This window comes from Ambystoma mexicanum, chromosome 2p (genome assembly GCF_040938575.1).
Source record: "Ambystoma mexicanum isolate Mex_15411 chromosome 2p, UKY_AmexF1_1, whole genome shotgun sequence".
NCBI lineage: Eukaryota > Metazoa > Chordata > Amphibia > Caudata > Ambystomatidae > Ambystoma > Ambystoma mexicanum.
The window spans coordinates 227762128-227790046 of NC_090923.1; the positions used below are offsets into that span (position 1 = coordinate 227762128).

The 27919-nt window shown below is 47.6% G+C and overlaps 1 protein-coding gene across 7 annotated transcripts in view; it reads right to left on the minus strand.

The window, feature by feature from the left end:
* ITPR1 (inositol 1,4,5-trisphosphate receptor type 1) overlaps window positions 1-27919 on the minus strand; it is a 3145915-nt gene that overhangs the window by 1195432 nt on the left and 1922564 nt on the right. For all 7 annotated transcript variants that reach the window (XM_069643506.1, XM_069643503.1, XM_069643505.1 and 4 more), the window contains one exon: window positions 19606-19796. In XM_069643506.1, coding sequence (XP_069499607.1) covers window positions 19606-19796 — 191 coding nt within the window. The remainder of the gene's footprint in view (window positions 1-19605; window positions 19797-27919) is intronic.

The window sequence follows — 27919 nt, forward strand, 5'->3', positions numbered from 1 at the left end:
AAGTACTATGGAAGCCGAAGGGGGATAGACCAAACAATATGTACTCCAGTAACATTCTGGAGGTGGTAGGAGACTCCTAGGATGAGCTCATAAGGCGGGCCCAAATCACCACATCTCATCTCCATTTACGTCAATTTTTGGTTACCCTCACTTCACTCCAGGGAATGGAGAAAAGGGCTTTGGGGCGTGGTACGAGGGTAGCTGCCTAAAGATTCGGGACATGTTTGAAGGGTCCGAGATAAAACCTTTCTCCCAATATAAGGTGGGCGTTGAACTGGAAGAAGGGGAGAGATATTGATAATTCCAAATAAGGCATTGGTTAATGCAACCCTCCCCAAGGAAAGCAGCGACACAAAGCTTAACTCCCTTTGAGAGATTCTTAACGATAGACCCGTGGGACAAACATCTAGTGTGGGCGATATTCTTACATATTGAACAGGGAGAAGAACTGGGGGAAAGGAAATGCATGGCTTCCTGGGGAAAGGGTAGCGGGTCAGGTGATTGAGGTAATTGAATGAAAGCAATTGTGGGCCAGCATACCAAAGCTAACAAGATCTTTGCAAATCCAGGAAATACGGATTAAAATCATGCTACAATGGCATATAACCCGAGACAAATTGCATACATTCTACCCCCTCAGTGCACAATCTATGTTGGAGGCAATGCAGCATGGTGGGAAAATGCAATCATATTTGGTGGGTTTTCCCTTACATCCCAAACTATTGGAGGCTAATATGGGGAGCACTGGTGGAGGTTCTGGGTCTGAAGGGAGAGGGCAATAGAGGCATGTCAATCCTGGGGTTAGGGGGGTCCACTGGAAGAATTGACCTCTAGAGCAGAACGTAAAGTATATGTGATATTGATGATGGCGGGGGCACTTGGTGTGGTGCAGAAATCGAAGTCAAAGGACCCTCCCACCGAGCATGACGGGGTGGGTCGAGTTTGGAACTTTGCAGCCCTAGACTGGGCAACCTATTCTTTACAAGGAGACCATCAAGGATTCTTGGCGGACTGGTCTCAGGTACTGGGGTTTCTTCAAGAAGGGGCAAGGGGAGCTGGTGCTCGAGGAGAATGAGACTGGACACCCGATTCAAGGAGTCAAGGTTTGGGGACAATTCTAAAGGAATGGTCCAGTATTGGACTTCAGGGGTAATGTAGGGTTGGGGGGTTACAAAATGTTGTACATTTCTGAAAATTCGAATGAAAAGGCATGTTGTGCTGTAGCCCAGGGCACCCCCATCAACACCCTGCTGCGACCAGCTGCCATGTGTATACAGATCAACGCCAACTGCATTCTACAGAGATTGTGCTGCTTTCATGCTTGAGGATCTCCCTTTCTACCTGTCCAGCGAGTGTCGGCAGTCTCGTCCCAACATCCTATAATACCCTCCCACTGGGGCATGGAGTACTGCTTAACACTATTTTGTTTTGGTGGAACATTTAGAGCAATTTATTAATAGTTCATTTTATGTAACTTTTGTTTTGTAGAAGACATTCTTAACATTTTGGTGAAAATAACTGCAGACTGGCATTTTTGTCCAGAAAGCATGCACTAAGCTGTAGTTAGACATTGAAATCAATGCTGCCTTCCAAGAGAATTAAAGTGTCACGCATACAAAGTTCAAAACGAATCTCCCTTACTTTCGTGTGTTCTTGTTTGAGCCACGTCTTTGTCAGGCAATCAAAACCAGCTATGTTACTTGTTCACAGATTATCTTTTGTTGCAAGTCTTCATGCCTTAAAAGTTAATTTACAAAAGCAAACAGTATTTTTGTAGTCCTCCGGACTTCATTCTCGCATTTGTAGTGTTCCTTTCAAGAAGGGGAAAATAACGCTACAATCAATCTTTTTACCAAAAATATTTAAGTGTTATATCGGTCTGGATCGTCAATTATGACTTGTACACTTTTCAAGTCATCTCTATAAAACAAAGTATTGTTGAAAAACAATATGAGGGTGAGGAGGAGAGGGGAAAAAGAGTCCTGATTCGTCAGGGGTGTGGGAAGCGAGGTTGTTGGCCTGGCGAGTGCTTTTCCTGTTCCTGGCACTGTGCTGATTCTATTAACATTTGAGGATGTGCAAAGTTACTTACTCACACTGCCCCAAGACCCAACATCGCACTATAAAGCGATCCTGTATTAGAGGCACATTGTCCTGTCTGTCCCAGCCCCAATCCCTGCCATCATATCTTTGGAAAATGTAGTCACAGCAGGAGACTTGGTAAGTAGCTTTCCTTAGGTTTTGAAAATAATGACTGATTGGTGTGCATTTCTTTTGACAGGACACATAATACTCATCTGTAGCTTCTGAATTTAAAATATATTGCTAGTTTGGACACAACAGCAAAATAAATACACCACGAATAATAAAAGCTGTCATGTGTGAGACTCATACAGGCCCTTCCCGGGCTCTCACACACATATAATGATACACGGGACACGAGACTTCTGGAACACGTCTTCTTTATTACAATATATGCACGGAACTAACTGTTTCCCCCGGCCCCCTCCCTAACCCAACATCACTTCCTTTCCCTTAGGGCTGCAATGGCGGACCTCCCACCAAACGATGTGGAGCGGCTGCTGATCAGGATGTTACAGCACATCCTGACATCTCCCCTCTTTTTAGCGTGTAACCTAGAAGGTGTCCTTTACCCCATCTCTTCAATGAGCCTTTGAGGTTTTATGCTACTTCTCTGTGGCCTTCCGTGCCTACGAGGGGTGGACGGGACCGACCATGAAGGTGTCTCCTCTTGTTCCATTTCAGACGCCTCACTGTCTCCCAGGTATGGTTCATCCTGCCATCTTCCTTCCACGTCATCTTCTACCCTTCTCCAGGCCAGTTCGAGGGAAGCCGCCTCTCTCCTAAAGTGGGACGCGTTGTGGGTAGTTGTGGCCTTCTACCTCGGCTGTGATCATGCTGCCTTTCTTCTGTGTCATTGTGAGCAGCTCGGGTGCGAAGGTGGCGTCCTATTTTCGCCCTTTTTGTTGTTTCACGATCACTTGATCCCCTGGGTCCAGGTTTAACTCTTGAGCTCGTCTTTTCCCATCTGCAGTGTCCTTCATTTTCCTTTTTCCTGCTGTGCCATTTAGTTTGGCCTGTTGCTCTAATGGCGTTGGGAGCTCGGGTCGTGGGTCTTCTGGTAGCCTTGTCTTGACTGGTCTCCTGAACATTAAGTCAGCCGGACACGTCCCCGTAGTGCTGTGAGGGTGTGTCAATACCCCCTTAGGAATTGGTAGAGGGCTTGTTCAAACCGTTTGTTCAGTATGTTGGCTATATGCAGTGTCCGTTTGATTCTGGCCATAAACCTTTCAACTATGCCGTTCGCTTGCGGCCATCGGGGAGTCATTTTTCTGTGTCGGAAGCCCATATATTTTGCGAAGTTCTGGAAATCCAGACAAGTAAATGGTGGGCCGTTGTCCGATTTTATTATCCTTGGGGCCCCGTATGCGGATAGCATCCGGTTCAGTGCTGGAATGATGCAAGTGGCGGCTGTGCTTTCGACCAGCTGTGCTTCTGGGAAGCGTGAATGTTCGTCAATCAGTACTAATACATATGTGCCGTTTCTGAGTGGGCCAAACATGTCCACCGCCAATTCATCCCAGACTTGTTCAGCGAGCGGGGACATTTGTATTGGATTTGGACGCGGTGGAGGGGCTACCTGCGCGCATGTCGTGCACCCCCCACCAACCGTTCCACCAAGGTACCCAGCTTGGGGAACCACACTTTTTGCCTGAGTAGCCTTTTGGTTGTTGCCACCCCTCTGTGTCCATGATGCGCAAGCTGGACCGTCTTTTCGCGGAGGGACTCGGGTATAAGGACTTTGCATCCTTTTAGGATGACGTGATCCTCTACGACAGAGAGTTCGTCCCTGACCTGGTCCAGCCACCTGACGTCGTCCTTGACGGTCTCTGGCTCACGTTTGGCTTGCTGTTTCATGTGAGCACGTTAGTCTAGCTGTATGCAGTGCCGGACTATTCTCAGGGCTGGGTCTTGTTCTGATTGGGCGACCAACTCCGGAAATCCTACCGGGAGTGATTGGAGGTGGTGGATCACATAGTTGATGTATGCATCCGCTATGGATAGTTGGTCAGCCGCTGGTCCCGTGGGGTGGAGGGACAGGAAGTATGCTGGATTGTCCTCTTTGCCCGGTCGGTGTCTGATGACGAACTTGTAGTCGCAATCCCCACCTTGCAATTCTTGGGGGCATTCTTGCCTTGGGGTCACCATAAATCGTGAGCAGGGCTTGGTGATCAGTTATGATAGTAAATTATTTTTCGTACACGAATAGATGGAAATATTTGCACGCCCATACCACCGCCAGGCTCTTCTCCTCCGCTTGGGAGTATGCTTGTTCGGTGGTGGTGAAACTCCTGCTGGTATATGCCACTATGAATGCCTCGGATGGATTGGTTGGGTCTTTTTGTGTGAGGATGGCTAATAGCCCTACGGGACTGGCGTCGACCATCAGTTCTGTATTGCATTGTGCGTCAAAATACGCCATGTCTTCTGTTTTGGTGATAGCGTTGCGGATGGCTTTGAAAGCATGTTGGCAGTCTTTGGACCACTCAAAGGGTTGGTCCTTGCGAGTGAGTAGGTGCAGGGGGTTGCTTACTGTGGCATAGTCTTAAGTACCTGGCGCAGTAACTGGCAAGTCCAAGGAAAGAGCATAGCTCTGTTGTGTTCGTGGGAGGAGAAGCCGTGTTGAGGGCGGCCACTTTGTCTGGGCACATTCCTTTTTCCGAGAAGATGTGCCCAAAGAACCGCAGGGACCCCTTGTTAAATTCACATGTTTCCCTGTTGAGGGTGAGGCCTGCTGCTTCCAGTGCGGCGCAGACTCGGTGCAGGGCCACGTCGTGCTCTTTCTTGGTCTTCCCGAACACTACCACGTCGTCTGAGTAGTTTAGGCTGTTCGGCATATGGCGTATGACCCGTTGAATCTCCTCCTGGAAAATCTCTGCCGCCAATGAGATCCCGAAGCTGAGCCTCTTATATTGGAAGAGTCCCATGTGGGTCACGAAAGTTGTCATGTAACGTGATTCGGGGCTTATCTCTATTTGGTGATACCCCTTTGTTAGGTCCAGTTTCGAGAATGTTGTGGCTCCATGGAGGAGGTGGATCATATCCGTGATCCTAGGTGCCTGGTGTGTGTCTCTTTCGATTGCTACATTCGCCCTCCTCATGTCAACACACAGGCAAATTGATCCGTCTGGGGACTTTTTGGGGACAGGGACTATCGGTGATACCCATGGGGTTGGTCCGGTGACGGGCTCGATGACTTGTGCCTTGATGAGTTTTTCTAACTCTTCTTCTACCTGCCTCTGTATACTCACTGCCATTCCCCTATAGAGCTGCGCTACTGGTGGGATGTCAGGGTTGATGTGTAGGTCGACATTCCTGTTTTTGAGCTTTCTTAGCCCTTTGAATAGCTTCGGGAACGTGTTCTCGATAGTTTCCGGTTTCACGAAGTATTTGTGGCCCATTAGTTGGTATAGGATGTGCACCAGGCCCATGTCAACAGCTGTCTTGAAGCTCAGGATGTATCCTCTGTTGGCCTCAGTCTTGAGTATGTGCAGTGGTATCTTTGCAGCATGGGACTTGTGCGCGCACCACTCTGTGATGGTGCCTTTGCACGGTAGAGGTGTGGTTGCACCGTATGGGTATATGTCCACTGTGGCTTTACGTATTTTTGGCGTATGTGTTAAAGAGTTGTACGCCTGTTCACTAATGATGTTGACAGTGGCCCCTGTGTCTATGAGGAACTCCAAGGGTGTGTTATTTACTTGCAGCGTGAGGATGGGGCTGTGTTGGGTGGCAGTTTTGTTGTCGTTGAGGGCCCAGACATATCCTTTCTTTCTCTGGTCATCTTCGGATGACCGGGTGTCACTGGTCGAGGGTGACTGCAACTCTATGCATCTCACGTATCTTCTTCTTTGGCTGCGTCTCGATGTTTCCGCTGGTCGCCTGTCCTCTCTGTTATACATGCTTCAGTGTTGTCTGCTTTCTCTGTGTTGTGTTCTGGGGTCATCTTTCGGTCTCGTGTCTGTCAGGCTGTGGCAGGCGCTCCTCCTCCGCTCTGGGGGTCTCTGTCTACTTGACATGGAGGTGGGCGCGTTTTTGCATACCGTTCTGAAGTGGTCCATCCCGCCAAGGCGGCGCATTGTTGGCCTACTGCTGGGCATTCTCCTGTGTAAGGGTACTCAAATTCGCATCTGTAGCAGGTGGCCTCTGATCGCTTGTTGCCTTGGTTCGCGAATGTGGCCAATTTGTTGATTTGGTCCTGATGTGGTATCTGTTGTTATAAGGCTATTTTGCCAAGGCTGTCCAGCTGGGATTCTACCGCTGCTTCCATCCTGGTTAGGGCCAGTATTTCCTCGAGTGTTCTCTGTTTTTGCAGTAATTGCTTCCTGAACGATTGTGATATACATCCCGCTATGACTTGTAAATGCAACGCTTCTTCATTAAAGTATCGATGAAACTCGCAGAACTCAAGTTTGATGCAGAGGCACATCACAAAGTTATCGAGGGACTAACCCTTTTCATGTCTGGTGGTGTGGAATGTGTCGCTCATAATCGATATTGGTGTGCAGGGCGAAATAGTCTGTTAGCTTGCCATGTAGCTTTCCGTAGGTGGAGTTGTCCAGGTTTAGTAGCTCTCCTGCTATATCTCTGACTGCTGGCCCTACCGCCACGGACAGGGTATTTTTTAGTCTGTCATCGTCCATGAGGCCTATGGCCCCGACATGGAATTTGAAGTCCCTTAGCCATGTGGCGAAGCGGGGACCTAGGTTGGTGGTGTCACTCAGGTCGAATGGCGGGGGCATGTTCAGTGCTTGGGTTGTCCTTCCTGCTGCTATGGCCTGGTTTGCATTTGCATCAGCAGTTGCATCTGGTCTAGACGAGGATGTTGTGGGTGCTGCCGAGGCCGAGGATGCCACCGGACTTGACATGGTGCAGCTGTTTTTGATGTGACGTGAGGGGTCTTTTTTTGGGTAGTTGTTCTGTGTTTCACCCTTCAATGGGTTGGCTGCTAGGTTCTATCTGTGTGGGTCCTTCTGTAGTGGACCAGGTTGTGCATTGTTCTCAGTGATATTGCTCCCCACCCCCCCCCCCACAGCTGCTTATTTCCGTGGCTCGTGCTGGTTTGGTGTGAGGGTGTGTTCAGGCCTTAGGGGCTGCGAGCTTGTTAAGCAGTCCTACGACTGGCGTGGCTCTTATCTTTATTGTGTGCTCCCCCCACCACGTGGGCTGATGTTGCCTCTCACCGAGCTTCCGCGCAGGCTCCAGGCGTCACCTGCAATGCAGGTCACTGCGCGCCTCTCCTTATGGGCTCCCGTCCCCGCCTGCTGACTGCAATGCGTTCCGCTCAGCGCTGTCCTGGATATCGCCACTGCAAGCGGCAAGGCGTGGAACGCTGCCGTGTCGTCCTGATGGTGTGCGGCGGGCTGCTGGATGTCGGGGCCGTTGTAGGTCTGTGCTGCCTACCGTGTCACTCACGGGGGGATGTGCGCTGACGCGCTCTAGCTGTCCGACGACAGGCCTCCTAGCACGCCCGGTCAGTGTTCTGTGACTTCGTCGCCATTGTGAGACTCATACAGGCCCTTCCTGGGCTCTCACACATGTATAATGATACGAGGGACACGAGACTTCTGGAACACATCTTCTTTATTACAATATATGGACGGAACTAACTTTTTCCCCCAGCCCCCTCCCTAACCCAACGTCACTTCCTTTCCCTTAGGGCCACAACGGCGGACCTCCCACCAAACGATGTGGAGGGGATGCTGATCAGGATGTTACAGCACATCCTGACATCATGTAAAAACTGCTGCAAAAGACAACTTCAGTTCGCAAAACCCAATAATATTTTTTGCACTGCATTCAACAGGCAGCTGTTTTAATGTTTATGTTGCAAAAAGACCTGTGTCAAACAAAAGTTCTACCAGCTAGTGCTTGTGAAATGTGTTCCAGTGCCCGAGTTCCAGCCTGGTAGCAAATCCCAGCTTGGTGCTTCACCAAAGCGTGGGCCCCTGTCCAGATCGTTTTATCTCAGGTTTGTATGCCAACATTATAAGCCCATAGAAATGAGGCAGCACACTGTTGCTAGTCCATAAAAAAGCCTAACTCAAGATATTGCCGTATATTAAATACAAATGTATTTATTTGATATTTGCAATGCGCCTAAACAACAAATGGTGTTAAAATAGTGATCATTTGTATGTATTCTGGACATAACTTGTTTCATTACGTACTTATGGTAGCTCCTTGAAATATAACTTCCACGACTCAACTCAAATATCAAATACTCATTCTCTGACGTAATTTGCTGTGATGTCACTATTCATACAAATTGGTTACTGTACGGCTTTTTCCATCCAAGGGAACCGCAAATCATAGGGCTAGCCCTGGCAGTACCGATACGCCATTATGACAATGTAAAGTTGTATACGCATTAAAACTATTTAACTCCTTACACCACTTTGTTGTCTGTGTAATCGTTGCTTGCTCACCCCCTGGGCATGGTGTGTACTTCACTGAAACCATGGAATACACGTTTGCATTGGAAATAAATGCGAGCCAGGCAGTTGAGCAGGTGTACACACTCACACCACGATTCGGCCTTCTCGGGTCACTGTCTCCGGCCAAGCAGGGCGTGTGCACTCTGCAAGTGCAACGGCGCGAACACGTCCCAGGATTCCCTGCTCTCTCTCCTCAGTGTGGGAAATGATTCAGGCAGCTGCAGGAACAGTGTGTGGGAAAGGATTGCGTCAGGGGGCCCTGGCTGCCAGAGACTCCCGTTCTGCTCCATTGGTCTTTTGGAAACGAGAGGTTCACCGGCATCTAATACATTTGTCTCAATCTCCTGGGAATCTTGCATGCTGACTAAAAAGTGCCAGCTTTAAACTGTTCTATTCCTGGAGTAAAGAACATACCTATCCCCATCATCTGGCTAATCTTGACGCAAGTCTGTCTGTCTCCAACAATCCTAGATCACGCTTCACTCACACTTAGCAGCTGGCTTCAGTGCGAGCAGCAGACGTTTGCCACACAGATATAGCACATGCAGGCAGCAGGACTAGAAGCCTATCTCATGAATACCAGGGTTACCTGGATCCCAATGGGACGATATTTTCTACCAGATGGCACTGTACCCGCCAGAAGCCTTCTTACGTCTTTACCTTGGGTCAGGAATTTAATTTCCGTGACTACTGGGCCCTCAGTCTGTAACCATATCCTTCCTTTAAAGTCCCGCTATCAGCGTCCCATCCCCATTCCAAACGAAATATTCAGCAAAATATTTACTATGCTGTATACTGACGGGAATGTAGGATACCATTGCAAAGAGGGGTCGCTCATTTTAAAAAAGGGGTCCAAGAAACTGCAAGAACGTAAAGGAATGGAGAGTTTTGTTTCTCCCAGAGGGTCTTCAGGTTTATTGACTGGCATGGTGACGCATGCTGCAGCATTCTGCCAGATGCAGGGAGCTCCAGAAGGCTCCCCTGATCCTGAACACAACTAAGTAGAGTAACTCCATAAATGCACCCCTAACATGGCAGATGCTCCTTCGCCCATTGACTGTGTCCTTCCCAAAGCTTGATAAAACCTTAAATGATGCATGAAACCGACAGCCCATTCTCTGGGCTAATTTATGAAATCCCACTACTCGCAGTACTTGGCAGCTGAGTGGTTTAATAGTCTCTCTGGTGACTTACTCCCAGGTAACTACTGTTGATTCTACTCTATTCTGGTGAGGTGGAGGAGTAACCAGGAATGGCAAGTGTTCAGTTAAAACAATACTTAACCCTGCACCCCAATTAACACGACAAGAATCTCTGGCCTTCAAAAAATCAAACCCGTCATCCCCCCGCAGGATTTACGGAACTTAGAGCAGGCCCTTGTCGTCTCCCACATCGATGGGACAAATGCCCTATTTGCAACTTTTCTGCAACATGTAACAAGTGTACAATGTACCTTCCAGTACAGTACCTTGAAGGTTACCCTGTTCCAAGAAACTAGGCTGGACTCCTGAAACTCTGCCTATCAGGTCAGAGTTCAGAAATCCATCTTAAAAGCCATGCAAGTTTCCTATTGTGACCTGCTTGATGTTGAGCCCCATTGGAATATGCAGGCCCGTCCAAAACATCGTTTTCCAATACAAGGCCTAGTTAATGAACAAAAATGGGCTCTTTCAACTTCAACGAAATGGACAGGTGCTCAAGTGAAGGAAAATGTGCATGAGAACTGAAAACTGCTGGATGTGCCCAATACATTTCAAAAGACAGTTGTGGCTGAAAATGCTGTTTTCATAAAATATGAAAAGCTACAATTTCACTTAAAGAGACAAGCGCTTAGCATGTTACACTGGCTTCAATGCGGCACAACACTGCGATCCAGAAATCTAATGTGAAGCCAATTGCACCTGCTCCCCATCATGTAATCTCCACAGCTGTGCACTTCGGAAACTTTTTCGGCAGAGGGCGTCCTGCGTCGATGACGTCGGGTCAATGTCCCTCGAAGGCCTCCGTCGAGGGCGACGTCACCGGATGTTATAAATAGGACGCATGGCGCCCATAGCATCAGTTTACTTTTTTTCCACCACTCTCATGCCTGATTGACTGCACATAGCCTTGCTGAAACAGTAAGCTGCAATCGCATAGGAAATTCTACAGAGGGGCAGGTTGGGAGGGCAATCTGGAATACATTGGAGGAACATCCAGTCAAAAGAACGTTACCAGTTGGTAAGTAACTTGTTCTTCAAATGGATTGTGTCCTCCAAGGTATTCCACATATTTGACAGACTCCCAAAGCAGTACCAGAAAATGGAGGAAGGAAAAGAATTTAGGGTATCCAATCAGATGGCTAAATAAAGAACCGCCTGACCAAAGGCCATATCCTGAGCATGGATTGTATCCAGGGAGCAATGCTTAACAAAGGTGTGAAGCGAAGCCCAAGTAGCGGCATCACAAATATTCCTAATAGGAACACCTCGCTGGAGGGTGGTGTAAGTAGCCACGCCCCTAGTGGAATGAGCTTGCAACCCTTCAGGAGGGTCCTTACCCGACAATCGGTAACATTCAGTAATGGTGAGGATAATTCACTTGGACCAGGTCTGTCTGTTAACAGCCTGGCCCAATCAGTGTCCAGCATATCATACAAAGAGTTGATCATCCACTCTGACCCTGGGCATCCTAGAAATGTAAAAGCTCAGAGCTCTCCTAGGATCCAACCGATTAAGTCACTCCTCTTCCTTACCAGGATGAGGTGGAGGATAGAAAGATGGGAGAACTACCTTCTGACTCAAATGAAATTCAGACACTACCTTGGGTAGAAAGGAAGAACGTACCCCCAGTACAACCCTGTCCTTGTGAAACACAGTAAATGGTGGCTTAGAGGAAAGTGCCTGCAATTCACTCTCTGCGAGCGGAACTAACCGCAACCAAGAACACAGTCTTGAAGGACAATAACCTCAAAAGGACAAGAGTGCAAAGGTTCAAACGGAGCACCCATGAGAAATTTCAAAACCAAATTTAAATCCCAAACCGGCACCTGGAAAGGGGACGGCGGGAACACATTAGTCAGTCCTTTAAGAAATTGAGAAATCAAAGGAATCTTAAAGTAAGAACATTCTTCAGACGAGCGCTTAAAGATAGACAGCGCCACCTGGTAACCCTTAATGGTACCCACTTGAAGGTCCCTGTGGGCCAAAGAAAGAAAGAAAGACAAAATCATAGGAATGGAGCACTGAAAAGGATCAACATTGTGACCGCTGCACCAGTCGCAGAATCTACGCCAACGGTACAGGGATTTGTTGCCGGCCACCTGGCCGAATGCAACACCTCCATCACGCCATCCGGGAGGTCCCAATTCTTATACCTCAACTTTTCAGAAGGTTGAGAGTCTTGACCTCTGAATGGAGAACCTGACCCCCCCCCCCTCGCGTCAGCCTTGTTGCCAAACAAACGTGCGCCATCAAAGGGCATCTTCAGAAGAAGGGCTTGCACATTCAGAGCAAAACCCGACTTCCACAACCACACAAATCTGCGTATAACGGTGCTCAGAGCCATGGACCGGCTAACACTGTCAGCCGTATCCAAACCCGACTGAAGGGATTTGCACATGGCATTCTTGCCGTCTTGCACGAGAGCAAGGAAGCCATCACTTTCTTCCCCCATGGGAATATGCTCAGCTGCTAAAGAAAAACAGTTCCACAGATTGTGTGAGAACCTTTCTAAAGCACAAGTGGAGGTGGCCGATTTCAATGCCATGCTCCCCGGAGAAAATACCTTCTGAGCCCAACCGTTGAAGTGTTTGTCGTCCCTATCAGGAGGGATGTTAGGGTACACTGCCTGCCTCGAGGTGGCCATAGCTGCCTGAACCACCAAACTCTCGGGAGTGGGGTGAGTGGATAAATAGCTGGGGTCACTAACGGAAGGGTGGTACTTTTTTGTCAAAGATTTATTAACAGCTGGAAGAGATTCCGGTGACAGCCAAGCAGCTGCCACCCTTTTCTGTAAGGTGAGATGAAACAGTAACACAGGGTCAGAGGACGGACCTTGATCTAAAATGTCTGTTAGATCATCCTGCACAAAGTCTTCAGGAGGACTGGACCAACCCAGATGCTCCGAGACCCTAGCCATGAGCCGCCTGTATGAAGACTCCGCATGAGCCCCAGGCTCAGACCTACCAAATTCCACTTTCGGAGAAGTGTCCAACCCACTGGCATCATGAAGTGTTTGCCTCAACTCCTCCAACTGACTGTCACCGGAAAAGGTTGGAGCTACATCAGTTCACCAGGGTCCCCAAATTCAGACCTTTCTTCCTCTTCATATATGTCGTCCAGAGCAGGGCTCAAGTCGAGGGTACAGGCAGGGGGACGGAGTCCACCCACTTTATTCAGAGGGTGGACTCAGTCCCCCTCAGCTAAAATGAGAAACAGTGAATGTCCTCTTTGAATTCATGAATTAAAGCCAACCTCAGGATCGAACCACAGCCGTCAAGTTTACAGGTGGGACACTTCACCACTGCACTAGATAATCTGATGAAAAGTAACAAACAACTAAAGGTGAAATGTACCATTTCGGTACTGCAAGTCCCAGGGAAAACATTTCTATTGGTTCTTGGAGTTTAAAACATGCACACTTTTTAAAGTTTTCAAAAATACTATTAGAAGAAAATATTCTCTCTTGATTTTGTGTGTGTGTGTTGATTTTATGAAAGGCAAATGCCATTTGTCCTATTCAATTTGGGTGGGTATACAAAGCCAATTTAATGAAATGTGCATATTTTACCTTGATATGCTATTTTCGGGCAACGTCACATCCCACTGCGTTTGTTGATGAACCCCCCGCCCCCACTTTAATTTTTAGGACTTGAGCCCTGGTGCAGAGGGAGTTGAAACCCTGGCCTGGGGACAGAAGAGGGCCTGGAGTCCAATACTGGACTCCCAGACTTCACCGTAGTCTTCCTTGGAGGATCCACCAATTCAGGGTACTCTAATGGCAAATTGCAGGCAAAAATACCCAAAGGCATCAAGGGCGCTGAAGGCTATGACGCCGAATGCGTCGACAACCTCTGCGTCGTGTGCGCCGAAGGCTTCGGCGTCGACACTGGTGCCGACGGCGCCATGGGCTGATAAAACAGCAAAGCGTTAGCAGGTTGCAGCGGTCTCGCTGGAGACGAGGACTGAGACCTGGAAGCCTTGTCCGAACAGGACCTCGAAGGTTCCCGTTGTGAGTCGCGTCACGGACCTGAGCCCTAAGGTGTGCAAGCCACAGTACGAGACCGCTCCTTGCCGGCTTCGTTAGAAGGCGCGACCGGAACCGTGCCCTGCGATTGAAAGATCACTAACATTTGCTCCTTAAAAGCAGCCCATTCCTCCGGAATCGAGGACTTCGTCGGGCATGCCATTTTCCTCACAGCACCATCCTCTGAAGACGACGGGGAAGGCAACCGGTGACCAAGCTTCCAAGAACGCCACGACAAGGAAGAAGAATGGTGGGAACCACTCTGGGATCGAGAACCCCGGGCCTCCTCCCGACGCGGAGAGTCACCCCTTGAATTGTCGGTGGACACCCCTTTGGTTTTTGATTTAGAAGAACAGGGCTTAGAACCCCTACCTACCTGGAGCCTCCCCTTACGCTCCCGCAATGCTTTGGCAGTCATCGACTGGCATTTAGAACAGTTGTCAGTGTTGTGACTCTCGCCCAAGCACCACAAACAAATGTGATGCGGGTCGGTGATCGACATTTTCGACTTGGAGTCCCTGCAGGTCTTGAAGCCAGACCGCAGAGTCGGAGGGGTCGAAGAAAAAGACATCTCAACGATGAAACACACGAGTCGTGCCGAGTTCTCGAAGCAAACACGTTTGCGGAAAAAACGGAACTGAGGCTACAGTCGCCGTGCGTCCTATTTATAACATCCGGTGACATCGCCCTTGAAGGAGGCCTTCGAGGGCCATCGACCCAATGACATCGACACAGGATGCCCTCTGCCGAAAAAGTTCCCGAAGTGCACAGCTGTGGACATTACATGTCAAAGATGTGGAATACGTTGGAGGACACAATCCATTCAAACATTGGTTTTCCATCGTAAATGTTGGCCTATGGGTGAATAATACTGAAAGTGAGACTCATATCTTTTTAACCATGTTATTAAAGTAAGACGACTTATGGACTACAGACCCAGATGCGACACAAAATGTCATGTGAAAAACACATCTTTTCAATTTAAAATGCTATCCTGTTACAATTATGTATGAAGCTTGTTTTCCCCACTGAACTGAAAGATCTGTACCTCTGAAACTTTGACCTCAAGACCTTTGGGCTGGGCCCACCAAGGAACTCTGGTTTTCAGGTTGAAATGCAAAAGAAATACAAAGAGATCAAAATTGTGGAAAGTTCAGATAAGATAGGCCAACAGAATTGTCCTCTTGGACTGGCATAACCCCAATAAAGTGCCTTGCAAAGCCACTAATGGATCTTCAAAGACTGTGTAGAAGAAGACATTGCTGATAAGCAGCTATTCAAGTCATGTGATTTGTGAGCATTGAAACTGTTTGGATTTCCTGAAATATGAAACTGAGGCTTCTATATTAATGTCTTGCAATCCAAATAACATGGGACACATTTTCATTAATAACAGGAGAACTGTGCGTTGCAATGAGCTCATTCAGGACTCATATTAAAGATAACAGAAAGCCTGTCAGTTCTATGTAAATATTAACTATATACCCTGTGTGTACGTTGAGTTGGAGGTGAAAATGGGGTTGTGATACTCCTAATAAATCAGAAGAATCCGAAACTTGGGGAGCTGATAAAAAGATAAATTAGTGTGCGTTTTGTGAAATTTGGTATTGTTACCTCCCTTCATCTCAGGAGTAAACAAGAAAAAATGACAGCTCTTCCCAGAAAGGTTATGCCAAAGTAAAATTAGTATTTCCCCGATTTGTCATAAATTGCTGAATTCAAATATATATATATATATATGTTTATGCAGTTATCTGAAAAGCAGAGGTAGGTGCCATGTGGTGAGATTTTGAGGAAACAAATGTAAAAAATTAATTTTGAAATGATACATTTTTCTCCTCCCTCATTATCCATAATACAAACCTCGAAACTCCATGCCCTAACAGCTTGCAGTGGGTAGACTAGTGGGAGGGAGAGAAAGTGATGTCCAATCCGTAAGGTGGAAACATTCATGTGCAAGTGTTATCAGAACTATATAAGATTAGTTAGCAATCTGAAGGGGAACAGAAGGAGAAAAAGAGACTGGGAGAGCTGCCAAAACCGTTTGGGTACCACCTTGCCAGGGGAACAATGCTAAACCAAGGCCTAACTAGAAGGAGAGAGAAAAGGAGACCCTGTGACACTTGCTGGAGACATTTGATTAGACACCTGGGAGCCCTATCTCAGAGAGGCCGGTGGCTGGAGAGACCTTGCTGTGAATAGAGGCCTGAGGTGTGAGCTGCTTACCAAAAGATGGTCCTAAAATCTGGATGGACTCCTGAGCTGAGAATAGAGACATCCTATGTAAGTCGATATTAGCCCAAACCTATGCATCTGTTGGGAACTACATGCCTTAATCCATTCCATTTAATTGTAGGTGAGGGGTGAGACTGTGTAGACCCTTAGCATATTTAATTAAAGTTAATTCAGTAAATTCCCATATAGAAAAGATCACGGGCTGATTTTTGTTACAATTTGAAACAAACAAATGTTATACTCAGTGTGTTAGAGCTATTATAGTCTAAGTAATTGAGTGACCCTATTTTCCTGTAACCCCCGACCTCCTTACAAAGAGGGGTGTCCTTAATCCCAAAATAAGAATCCCTAAAATTCTGCCTTTCAAGTGAATGTAGTGTGTGCAAAACAAATGTACCCATTTATTCCCAAATCAGAATCCCAAAGTGCAGCATTTCATTTGAATGTGTTCCCCAAATGATTTATCATTGACTTCATTTCCCAAGCCTTGTCTTTCAAATAAAAAGTTCAAACGAATTTCCCGTCATATGCCCAATCCCTGTACCTTGCCTTCAAACTAAGGGGTCATATATAACTGATGCCTTGGGGTGGGGGATTGCTGGGAGAAAAGAGCATTGTGATAAATCAACGTATCACAGTGTTTTTAAAGTTTCCTCTCTTTTAATGTGCAAAGAAATCTTATGTGTTTTTTTACTTAAAATTCAACCTGTTTGTGTTGTGGTTAACTTAAAGTCTATTAAGGGGTTATAAACAAAATAAGGGGTTGCCCGTGAATTGTTTTGTTCACAGGGGTTTTCCCTTACAAGTGGGGAAGATACATGTATTACAGAAGCAAAGTGAACAGCTATCCATCCCTCAGATCTCCAGTTCTAGACAGAACTCTAGTTACAGTACAAATTTATCATTCGAAATGCACAACACCTTTGTATTTTCTTCGTGCATACAGGGTAATATTTTTTTTCTTATTGTTATGCACAATTCAAATCGATCATAGTACATGCATCTCATGACAAACATAAAACATGTCTTAATTTCTTAGTGTCTAGGAGCACACCTTGTGTTTCTATTCTTTCTTTCTTACTACTTACGGAATGTGGTGGGGTGCAAGGGAGACAAACAACCCTGACACTATGATGTGTGGTCAACTAGAGAATCAACAGATGTCCACACACTTGTGGAACACTCCCGTCCCCTGCACATCCTGTTTGTATTGTGAACCAAACAATATCTTTTTCTTTTCAGTTATTCAACAATTCACAAAATCCCAGAGATTCAATTTTTGTTAAAAGAGAAAAGTTAACTTTATCTTATTCTTTTTTTTTTTTTAAAAAAAAAACAGGGTGGTAATAGTAACAAATTCATTTACACAGGCCTATTTTTCAAAGAAAACTTTGATTTTGAACTCTCCAATATCCAGAATTGCATTAATTGCAAGAATATTTTGGAACAAAGATTATTTTGCATATATATATATAGCCAGATGTTATGATTGTTCAATCCCTCGTGTCATGCTCTACGCATTTCGGGAAAAAAATCCCTTCGTCAGAAGCGGTCTATTCATTTCTTTCTATTCCAGTTTCACAATTCCATTCTATTCCAGTTTGACAATAATAACGATGTGAGATATTCCATATCATATCCCACTCATATCTATGTCACTTAATTTGTCTGTCATGATTCCTATATTAATAATCACTTGGATGTTTCTGCTTTGTGTCAATTTCTGGATTCCTCTTTCTATCAAGGATCTCCCTATGGGTAAAGAGTTAATTTAAATCAGTGCAACTTCTACCCCTATTTTGTCTCATAAATATTGGCATTAAAAAGAGATCCTATTAAAAACTGATGATCCCAAATGGGAAGTACTGGCCATTACTTGTGTGGTATTCCGTAAACAAATCGAGAGAGACATATGTCTAAATTAAAATGGCCATTGGATCTAAATAGCAGTCTGTATCGGAGTGGGGCATATGTAAAACATCCCTCTGAGACAACATGATTCAGAACCACAAAGTGAAATTGACTGTGCACCTTTTACCTGCGTTTTTCACCTTGTGCGAGCTATGCATCTACACCTCGACTACTCGAAAAAACAAATGGCTAGTGCAAGGTTCCACTTCAGCCAATAATGCCTGTTAATGCGATACTTGTCTGACTTTAAGACCCAGCTCTGTCTCCAGACGCCGGCTCTATGGCACTAAAGGCTTTTTTGTTAAATACTCAACTGCATACGTGTGCGTGAGGGGACCATGCAAAGCCTCGCCTTGTTATGCTAGAAAATCATTAAAACGGTGTGCGTGTAGGAAATTTACAGCAATAAAGTGTTTGAACTTACGGCCGAGTGTTCCCCAGGTGGCGTACTACGGCAATCCTGTCCGTGCGGTTTCACAAGAAGCCCAAGGCTGTGTGGCCATTGTTTATAACTGTTGCCATACGAACGCTTTCCTGGCTTCGACCGAGGTTTCCCAGGTGGCCATGTTGCTATGCCCAGGACCGTACCGACCGCCCATGTAATATGGGTAATGTGCAATAGTGTAGCGTATTAGGAGACTGCGTTAACAAGTAAAAATGCACTCCATATACTTGGAATATACATATATTATTAAAACATATGGTTTGTGACTATTCCACATCAAAAATGTGTACTATCGGTTTGGAAATATCTATTAGTATGCCGTGAGTTCGGGGAACACATCTTTGAAAAACAACATATGGCAGATGAACTAGCATTACTTACCACACATTAACCCACTGATTACAGACACTAGGGGCATACCTTTGGTTTTCCACTGTCTATATATGGCATATGGTCAGTTGGTACAATCTGTATTGTTCTACATGTACAATAAAATCTGAATTGTGTCAATGTAAAAGCAACATATGCCAGATAAATCTGTCCACCACAATGCAATAGTCTAACAGTGTACATTTGGCCTACAAGAAAGTATTCCCTTCCTAACAACTTTTTTAATGTAACTCTAGTCACAGGGTAACTGTGTAGTGCTTTGGCAGAACAATGCTTCTGTCTCAAGTCTGAAATCCGTTATCAGCAAAACAGAACTTAAAATAACAGTATAGCATCCTAGATATGGCATGGGTACAGTGCAAGGAAACATCCCCTTTCACTGTAACATCTTAATGAACTCTTTCAAATTGACTCAAGGAAGGACTGCCTTGTACAAGCAGAATCCTGCAACAGATTGTGTGAAACCTTGGAAAGGTCCTTCATGTGATAAAGTGCACCACCGTAGGTTGAAGCCACTCCAAGAGCACCAACCATTGTGCCTGCAAGACACTTAGCTAATAAGTCATCCATAATGGTCTATCATGGCATCTGCTTTTGAATACATGCATATAAAACTAGCTGTACTATGTTTTCACAAATACATAAAAAGGCACAACTGGCATTCAGATACCTTGTACTAGACTTTAATTACATTGCTTAGCTACCGTCTGGTTTAGATCTACCTCACATAAGCCTTGTCCAGTATTGCAAAGATGTGGAACCCCAAACCTCACTGGGGTTTGCACATCCATGATGGGCCGGAACAAACAATAGATGGTAAAGAAATATTAGCACCCTAATATTTGCATTGTTAAAACACAAATGTATTTATGTCATTACCTGTATGGATGTATTTCCCCCTTCCAGCAGAGCAATAGCCAGTAAGATGCTCTCATGAAACACTCGGTCAGTGGAGGCATTCATAATCAAATCAATGACCAAGTCTGATGCACCCTCCTTATCCAGGTGACACTGGACATCCGCGAGAGTCATCTCACTCCGGCACAGTGTTGGGGAGCTGGAGCCAGGCCCTAGAAAGAGGTGAGATTTAGAGTCCACATGACAGGAGAAAAGTTAACTGCAACTGTGCTGCATCTGCACCTGTTATAAAATAACTTCTGTTTCAGCAGAGCAGCAGATATAAACTAATAATCTACCATAGTAATGTTCTTTCTGACGGATGTTCCTTCCATGCATTCCTAAAAGATATCCTCTCAGCAGCTGATCTTCGGAAATAGTTTCACCACTGGGAGGGTGGGGGCCAGCACGGATGCACATCTGCTCCGCACAGCATCTCTATGCACCCTGTGTCTGACATGCAATCTGGGACAGTACACATTGAGGTGCTGCACCCTGTGACCTCAATTCCACACTTTTCCTCTAGCAATTTGAGGCTGATGAACCACTGAATCGATTGTTTAATGGCTATCCGCAAAGAAGGGCATGTAGGGACGGTGAGGAGGAATCCATGGGAGGAACATCAGAAAGAATAATATCGAGAGGGAAGTTATTTGTTCTTCAAATGGGTTACTTCCTCCCACAGATTCCTCATCTATGATAGACTCCCAGAGTAGTACATGGACCTGGAGGAGGGAGGAGAGCAGAGGAAGCCACCTGGACCAGAAAATTCAGGAGGACCGCCCTGCCAAACCATACGTCCAGGCATGAAAGGGATTTCAAGCAGTAATGTTTGCGTGAGCCTGCTCCGCAAGACCCTCCCTAGGGGTTGGGGCAAGTGGGACCTCATGGCGAGCGACTCTCCTCTAGAAGACAATGACTCATTCCCTTGAAGAACTCCCTATACCAGCAAAAATATTGGGAATACCTTCTATACCAAATCAAACATCTTCTTTCCTATTGACTTCAGGCAATGCTGGATCAACTACGAAATCTGACGCTAAACAGAACGCCCATTTGCATTCTGACATACAAGTAACAGACTAATCGATTGAGAGAGAGAGATGAGAGCCATACACAGGGGAAGCACCTCTGATGGTGCTAAGCCTTGGCGGGGCGGAGCATTGAGGAACCGCAGATGACGAGATTGTCAGCAAAGGAAAGCACGCCAGCCGACAATTTAGGAAGACGCATGTTGCAAGCAGGGGCGAATGTGCAGGCAGGGCGGATTCCATTTTAGTCGTGTGACCACGGGATATACTTGGTGGACCTGGGGCCCTGTGAACGACGCCGAAACAAACAGGAGCGAGAGAAGCTAAATCTTCCACCGGATGAGCGGCACTGAACAGCCAAGGTTGACCAGACGCTTGGAGCGACTCTGCTGCAGAAATCAGGAAGACAACGTCAGAAATGGAACAAAGCCTCTCAGTCTTGACGCAAGACACTGCAACCGAAACCCAGGGAATTAAGGTACCAGCGTTGAACGAGATAGGGGAAGGCAACAGAGACTACAGACTAAATATGAAATGAAACATAAGAACGAATATGAAACGCAGAGAAACTATAAGTGTGTGTACTAGGAGGAACCCAGGGTGTTGCCAATTGTCATTTTCCAAACATTCGAACATTCTAGAAAAAGGCAGTGAAAGCCATTCGATAATAAGGTTAGGTACAAAGGCCAGCATCAGAAGAGAACAAGAGGGGTAATCCAGTAGAAAGGCCCTAGGAGTGGTGGAGAGCCTGTAGAATAAAGGGAGAACAAGAGAAAGCAAGTCCTTACAGAGGCAGACCTCAAAACAAGGACAGCATAGAACTGAAGGAACAAGTTACTTACCTGTAACTGTTGTTCTCCAGCATGGGTCTGGCATGGATTCACATGCTCATGAATAATCCCAGTCGACAGGCCGGGAATCCTCAGTAAAAGAATTTCACTTTCAAACTATCTTTCTCCAATAACTCAATCAATGAGCTCTGGGTCACTCTGCCCCCAGTCAATGTCTGCCCTCTTCCTAAGCCCCTCCTCTGGCAGCCATCTTAACATTTGGTAGCATGTAAAGTGGCAGTATGACCAAGAGCCGCCGCAGAGGGTCAGGAGAGAGGGTTCACATGTGAATCCATGCCAGACCCATGCTGGAGAACAACAGTTACAGGTAATTAACTTGTTACTTCTCCAGCATTGGGTCTGGCATGGATTCACATGCTCATAAATAAATAATACATAGCAGTAAATACATCCACAACCATGGGAGGTGGCAAGGCTCAAAAGCAGCAATTATTCTTACCTCCGGACCAGGCTCACTTTCAAGCGAACAGGTTGCACAGCACTGCTTGGCCGACCTTGGACTCCTCTCTGAAATCCCTGTCAACGAAGTAGAATCTTGTGAAGGTATGCGTAGACCTTCACGTAGCAGCCCATCAGATGTCGAGCAGGGGCACACCAGACAGGAACGCTGTCGTGGCAGCGATCGCTCTGGTGGAATGGGCTCTCGTATGGCCAGGCAGCGGTCAGTTTGTCAACCGGTGACAGTGAGTGATGTTAGGGAGAATTCTCTGTTAAGGCTAATTTCCCAAACCTAGTGAGTCCCCCAGCAGCTTTGCTGGATTTTTGGGGTTTATTTTTTTCTCCTAAGAGTGAGACTCTTTTTCTCCCACTCTTAGACATGATTTGAGATATCCTTTGACTTTGTAAGGTGTTTAATGGACTATGGGGTCTTGTACTCCATAGGGTTACATGTATTTTTCGTAAGTGTGTTACACAGCACTCTCAGTGCAGTACCACAGGGGTGTCATAGTGACCACCAATATCCATACCCTGGGACTGACTACTGTCTCACAGGGCATGTAAAGTCACCATTGCCTTTACTAGTCTTAAATTGGGAACAGAACCAGTACAAACCATCATATTGTGGAAGTACTGGTAGGGGTAATTAGATTGCCCCTGGATCTGTTTTTCGAGGGGGCACTGTGCAGTCCCCCCTCGTCGAGTTTCTGGCTGGTGGCAGTGGTTACCACGCGAAATATTCCACCGGAATATTTCCTATGGGATTTTCCCATTCATTTTAAACGCACCACTTTTTGGTGCAATGTTAAAGATACCGCCGGGTTATTTATTTAATATTTATTCCCCGGTTGGGTCTTTTTGCCAGGACTCGGTTTTAAAATGGCGTTTGTGTTCGCCTCTTTAACTCCAACCCAAGTCGAGCCCTTTGTTCCACTTTATGGCAGGCTTCTCCACAGAAGCCTCCAAAAGTGGTGCCACTCTGTCTGGGTCTACAGGATGTGTGGGAGGGGGGTTTAGGCACCCTGGACTGAGTTGCCTCGGCAACTCAAGTCACACTCTTGTGTGATTGGCCCAGTGGTGAGCCGCCCGGCTCACCACTTAGCATGTTTGAGTGACAGCTAGGACTGATGAATGGGGGTTTTCTGCATAAAAGCAGGGCTTTGGGGACTGGAACTTCAGAAGTCGCCACAGGACCAAAGAATCCGAAGAGGGAGAAGCTGAGCCGACCTGCAACGACAACACCACCGGTGGAGCCCTGCTGAACCGTCTCACCACTTCCCAACGACAGAGAAGATCTTCATCCCGGAGAGTCTTCTTCCTCTGAGCTGGTGGGGATAACCAGTTCGCCCTCTTTTTCGCCTTCCTGGATCGTCTCGTGGTCGAATCGCCCGTGCCAAGCACCCCAACGGCCGGATAGCCACGCTTCACCACTACCGCAAATAAAAGGGTAGTACCTTTTAACCGATAAACTCTGCGGCTGGTTTCTTCCCTGGCAGTGCAACGACCTCCAGCTTTCCTCCACGTCGAGATCTCCTCTTCCCCTGGACGAAGCACCGACTTGCACCCGCTGCCTGGAACAACTGCCCCCGCTGGAGCTTTCTCACCACTTCAGGTACTGAGTCTCGCCTGGTCTCCCTTGCAACAGACTGTTCAAGGTGTCCCATAAACCCTTGACTTTCTATCCTGGGGTGATTTGGGACCTACTAACTAACTTTTCCTGACTTGAGACAACCCTTTTTGAACTCTTTGCAACGACCCTTTAAAAGTACTATTCAACTGTGTGATCTTGGACACATTCCGCCTTGCTCTCTTCAAGAGTGGGCCTGGCCTATGACTTTCTTGCTCCTCAGTAGATTCTGCCTTTTCTGACTTGCTCTGGTTCTCCTAGAGTGTTGGTATTGTGTATGTTCCTAATTCTGCCTTTTTCCCTCCCGTTTTAATTAACTTATTGGAGTGCCAGCTTAGGTTAAGCACTCACCTCTGTCTGAAAATAAGTGGTGTTTTAACTAAGACTAGTTCAATAAGTGATCAGGGATGTATATATATTAATAGTGACTGTGTTTGAACTTGCTTGCCGTATTATTGTTAGTGTATTTTACAAAGTGTGTTTTTAAATAAATAATTATATACTTTTATACCCAAGCTCTGGTCAGTGTTTGCTTGTACTACTGTATTTTGGTACCTATCTTGTATACTCTATATACTGTCTAACTCTTCTTGAGAGAAGTCTGGCTGCTCAGCCACAGCTACCTGGTAAATCTGGGTGGTACAGACTGCTACCAATTGGGTTTACTGCCAACACCTGTAGCCTTAAGCCTTTTGCAGTGGTCCCTAAGGGAACTGCACACGTTTCTGCCTAACAAGTGATACAGCCGGAGAGCCACCTGGAGATGGAAGCCTTGGACAAAGCTGTCCCATGGTTTACAGGGCCAAAGTTCATGAAAAGTTGTGACTTCTTCCAGAAACTCTTTGTGCATGCCACATAGAACTTCAGCGCTCGCGCCACATCCAGCGAGTGCAAAGTCCTTTCAGCCAGCGAGGAAGGAGTCGGAAAAAACACAGGCAACATCAAAGGTTAGCTGAGATGGCATTCCGACGGGACCTTCTGCATGAAGGAGGGGTTCGTCCGTAGCACCACCCTTGTCTCGTGGAAAGTCAGAAAAGGCCACTTGCAGGAAAGGGCCTGGATCTCACCTACCCTCCTGGCAGAGGAGATGGCCACGAGAAAAGCTGCCTTCCACAAAAGGAACTTGAGAGGAGCTTGAAGCATAGGCTCGAAGGGAGCCCCCCATGAGCCTCGTCTGCACCACGTTGAATTCCCACGCCGGGGCAGGTGCCTTCACCGGCGGGAACGATCGAAACAGTCCTTTGAGGAATTCCTTGATTAGACGGTGTGACCAAAGAAGACCGTCACGGAGACCTGGTGTAGCGGGAGATAGCCGCCAGGGTACTTTGATGAAGGCAGGCGCCAGCGCCACCTTTGCCAACAACAACAAATACGGAAGGATCTGAGGGGCTGTGGTCCTTAGAGGGTTGATATTCTGGGACCGGCACCAAGTCGCGACCTGCTTCCACTTGTGCCCGTAGCACTTAAGATTCGACAATGCCCTAGCAAGGGCCTCCCTGCAGTCCGCCGTTAGCTCGTACCCACCAAACTCCAAAGCTGCAGGAGCAAGGCCTTCCGGTTCAGCGATCCTGGGTCGTGGTGCAGGATTGCGCCTCCTTCTCTGGCGAGCAGATCTGCAACCAATGGCAGCTTGGCAGGAGGGGACGTTGACAGGCTGAGAAGGTCCGGGTACCAAATTTGCCTCGGCCACGCCGGGTCGACAAGGATCATCCTGCACCAGCACCGTTTGAGTTGACTGTTGATTCGTAGAAGTAGAGCTAACAGTGGGAACGTGAACAGGAACAGGCCTTCCCACGGGAAGGAGAACGCGTCCCCCATGCTCCCCGGCTGGTGGAACCTGATGGTGAAACTCTGGCACTTGGTGTTTGTCGACGTCGCAAACCAATCGATCTGGGGTCTGCCCAACCTGAGGAAGAGGTTGTCCACTTGATCCTGCCATAGCTCCTACTTGTGGCAAGAGTGCAGCTCCCGGCTCAGAGAGTCAGCGACAGTGTTTTTGATTCCTGGTAGGTGAAAAGGGATGAGAAACATCCACTGGGCGATGGCCCAGTGCCACAAGTCCTGCACCTCTCTGAAGAGCGCTGGGGCTCTGGTGCCCCCCCTTGCTTCCTTATGTAGAAGATCAATGTGGTATTTTCCGTGAAGACCCTCACCATCTTGCCACTGAGGGACAGAAGGAACGACTTGAGGGCCCAGAACACTGCCTGCAGTACCAGGACATTGATGTGGAGATCCCTCTCCTCCAGTTGCCACAGGCCTCTGGCGTGCAGATGTCCGGTGTGGGCTCTTCAGCCCTCCAGGGAAGCGTCCATGGTGACCGTCACCTCACACGGGTGGTGGGGCCTCTGGAAGTTCCTGTCCCGGCAATGTTGGAGCGCACAACCCACCACCTTATCGCTTGACGGAACTCCTCGTCGAGAAGTATCCTGTCCGTGAAGCTTCCCAACACCTGATCCACTGGGCATCTTGGAATTCCAGGAGGGGCCACATCCGTAACCTGCAGAGCCTGATCAGGTAGATACACAATGACATCATGCCGAGCAGTGACTTGATGGCTCGCACCGTGGTGATCTTCAATGCCAACAGCAGTTGTACCTTGCCCAAAATGGCCACAATGCTTTCTGCTGAGGGGGCCGTCAGGAACAAAGCGTCCTGCGATAGAATCAAGCAGGACGTCGGATAATTCACAGAGCATCCCCGATCCGTCAGCAGTTGTATGGTCATGTCCGTGTGGTCGACAGCGATTTCCCTTGACTTGGCCCGGATGAGCCAGTCATCTAGATACGGGTACACATGTATCCCTTGCAGATGTAGATGGGCCGCCACTTGTGCCAGGCACTTCATAAACACCCTGGGTGCTGACTTCAGCCCGAAGGGAAGGGTCTTGAATTGGTAATGCTTTCCCTATACGACATGCAGGAACTGCTAATGCTTCTTGTGAACGTGAAAGTAGGCGTCCTCCAGATACAGCGAAGTTAGGAAGTCCCCTTCCTCCAGTTGGCCGAGCACATGCTGCAACGTGACCATCCAGAATTTTTGGGACTTGAACTTGTTTAGTCGCTGCATGTCTAGAACGGGTCTCCAGCCCCCGGTCTTCTTTACTAAGAAGTATCTGGAGTATACTCAGGCGCCCCAGAGTCGCTTTGGAACACGTTCTATCGCCATTTTTCTTAACATGGCCCGTACCTCCTGCAGGAGCTGAGGGATGTGCTGCTTCTGTCGGGCCACCAGTGGTATCCACGGACACTTCTGTTGGAATTCTAGAGTGTCTCCGTTGGTGAGAGCGCCCAGCACCCATCGGTCAGTGGAGATGATCTTCCACTCGCTGACAAAACCCGCCAGCCAGCCTCCTACCGGGGTGCATGAGTGGGGCCCGATGCCCTTGCTGGTTCAGTCCTGCTTCAGGGCCTTGTGTCTGTCACCTTGGGAGTAACGACAACGGTGGCCACCTCAGAAAGGGTTGGAGCAACCCCTGCAGGCCTCCTGGGTCTTAGAACAAGGGGGGTTTGACGGTAAGAGGACCATCCTTTGCCCAAACCCTTTGAAGATCTTCCAAATTTGCCTCCTGAGGAGTGAAAGGAAGGGCAGTGTTGCTGAAGCGTGCCTAGGGCCCGGGACGTCTGTGTCGGTCTTGATGGCCTACAATGAGTCATCGACAGCCTTCTCAAATGGATTGTCCCCATCGGAACTTCCTGCCGAAATTTGGTGGCTTTCAACCAGCCACAACGATGGAAGCAGACACCGTTCCCCGTCTGGCAGAACCCTGTGTCCGCGATATCCATGGCCACAGTGATGGCATGGTCTGATTCTACTTCGCCCTCCCGGAGGATCTCCAGCGCTTCGACCCGCTAGTCGTCGGGGAGGAATTCCAGCAATGGGGCCATCCTGTAGCTCCCCGGCGTACCTGCCAGGATCGCCAGCGCATTCGCTGCCTTGACCGTCATTGTCGCTGAGTATATCACCAGCCCATTGCGTTCACCTTCTTCCTCTCCCTGTCTGTCGGAACGAGGTGGATGACAATGGATGTGAGGACTTCTTCCTCGCAGCCGCTGAGACGACCGAGTCTGGGAGGGCTGCAATTGCAGGCACTTGGGTGCGGACTCCGGCACCCAGTACTTCATCTCCAGCCAGTCTCTTTTTGCCGGGGCTGAGGCGGGATTCTTCATTAGCGCCAGGATCTCATCCCAAACCTCATCTAGGAGAGACACTGCCAGAATGGTCTTCCTTTTAGCCTCTCTGCGCTGTTACAGGAACCCTTCCTTTTTGGTCTCTTCTGGCATTTGCTGGAAGAGTTCCGATGTGCGGGCGACCATGGAGTGGAATGATCCCACTTTCTCCTATGGAGATGC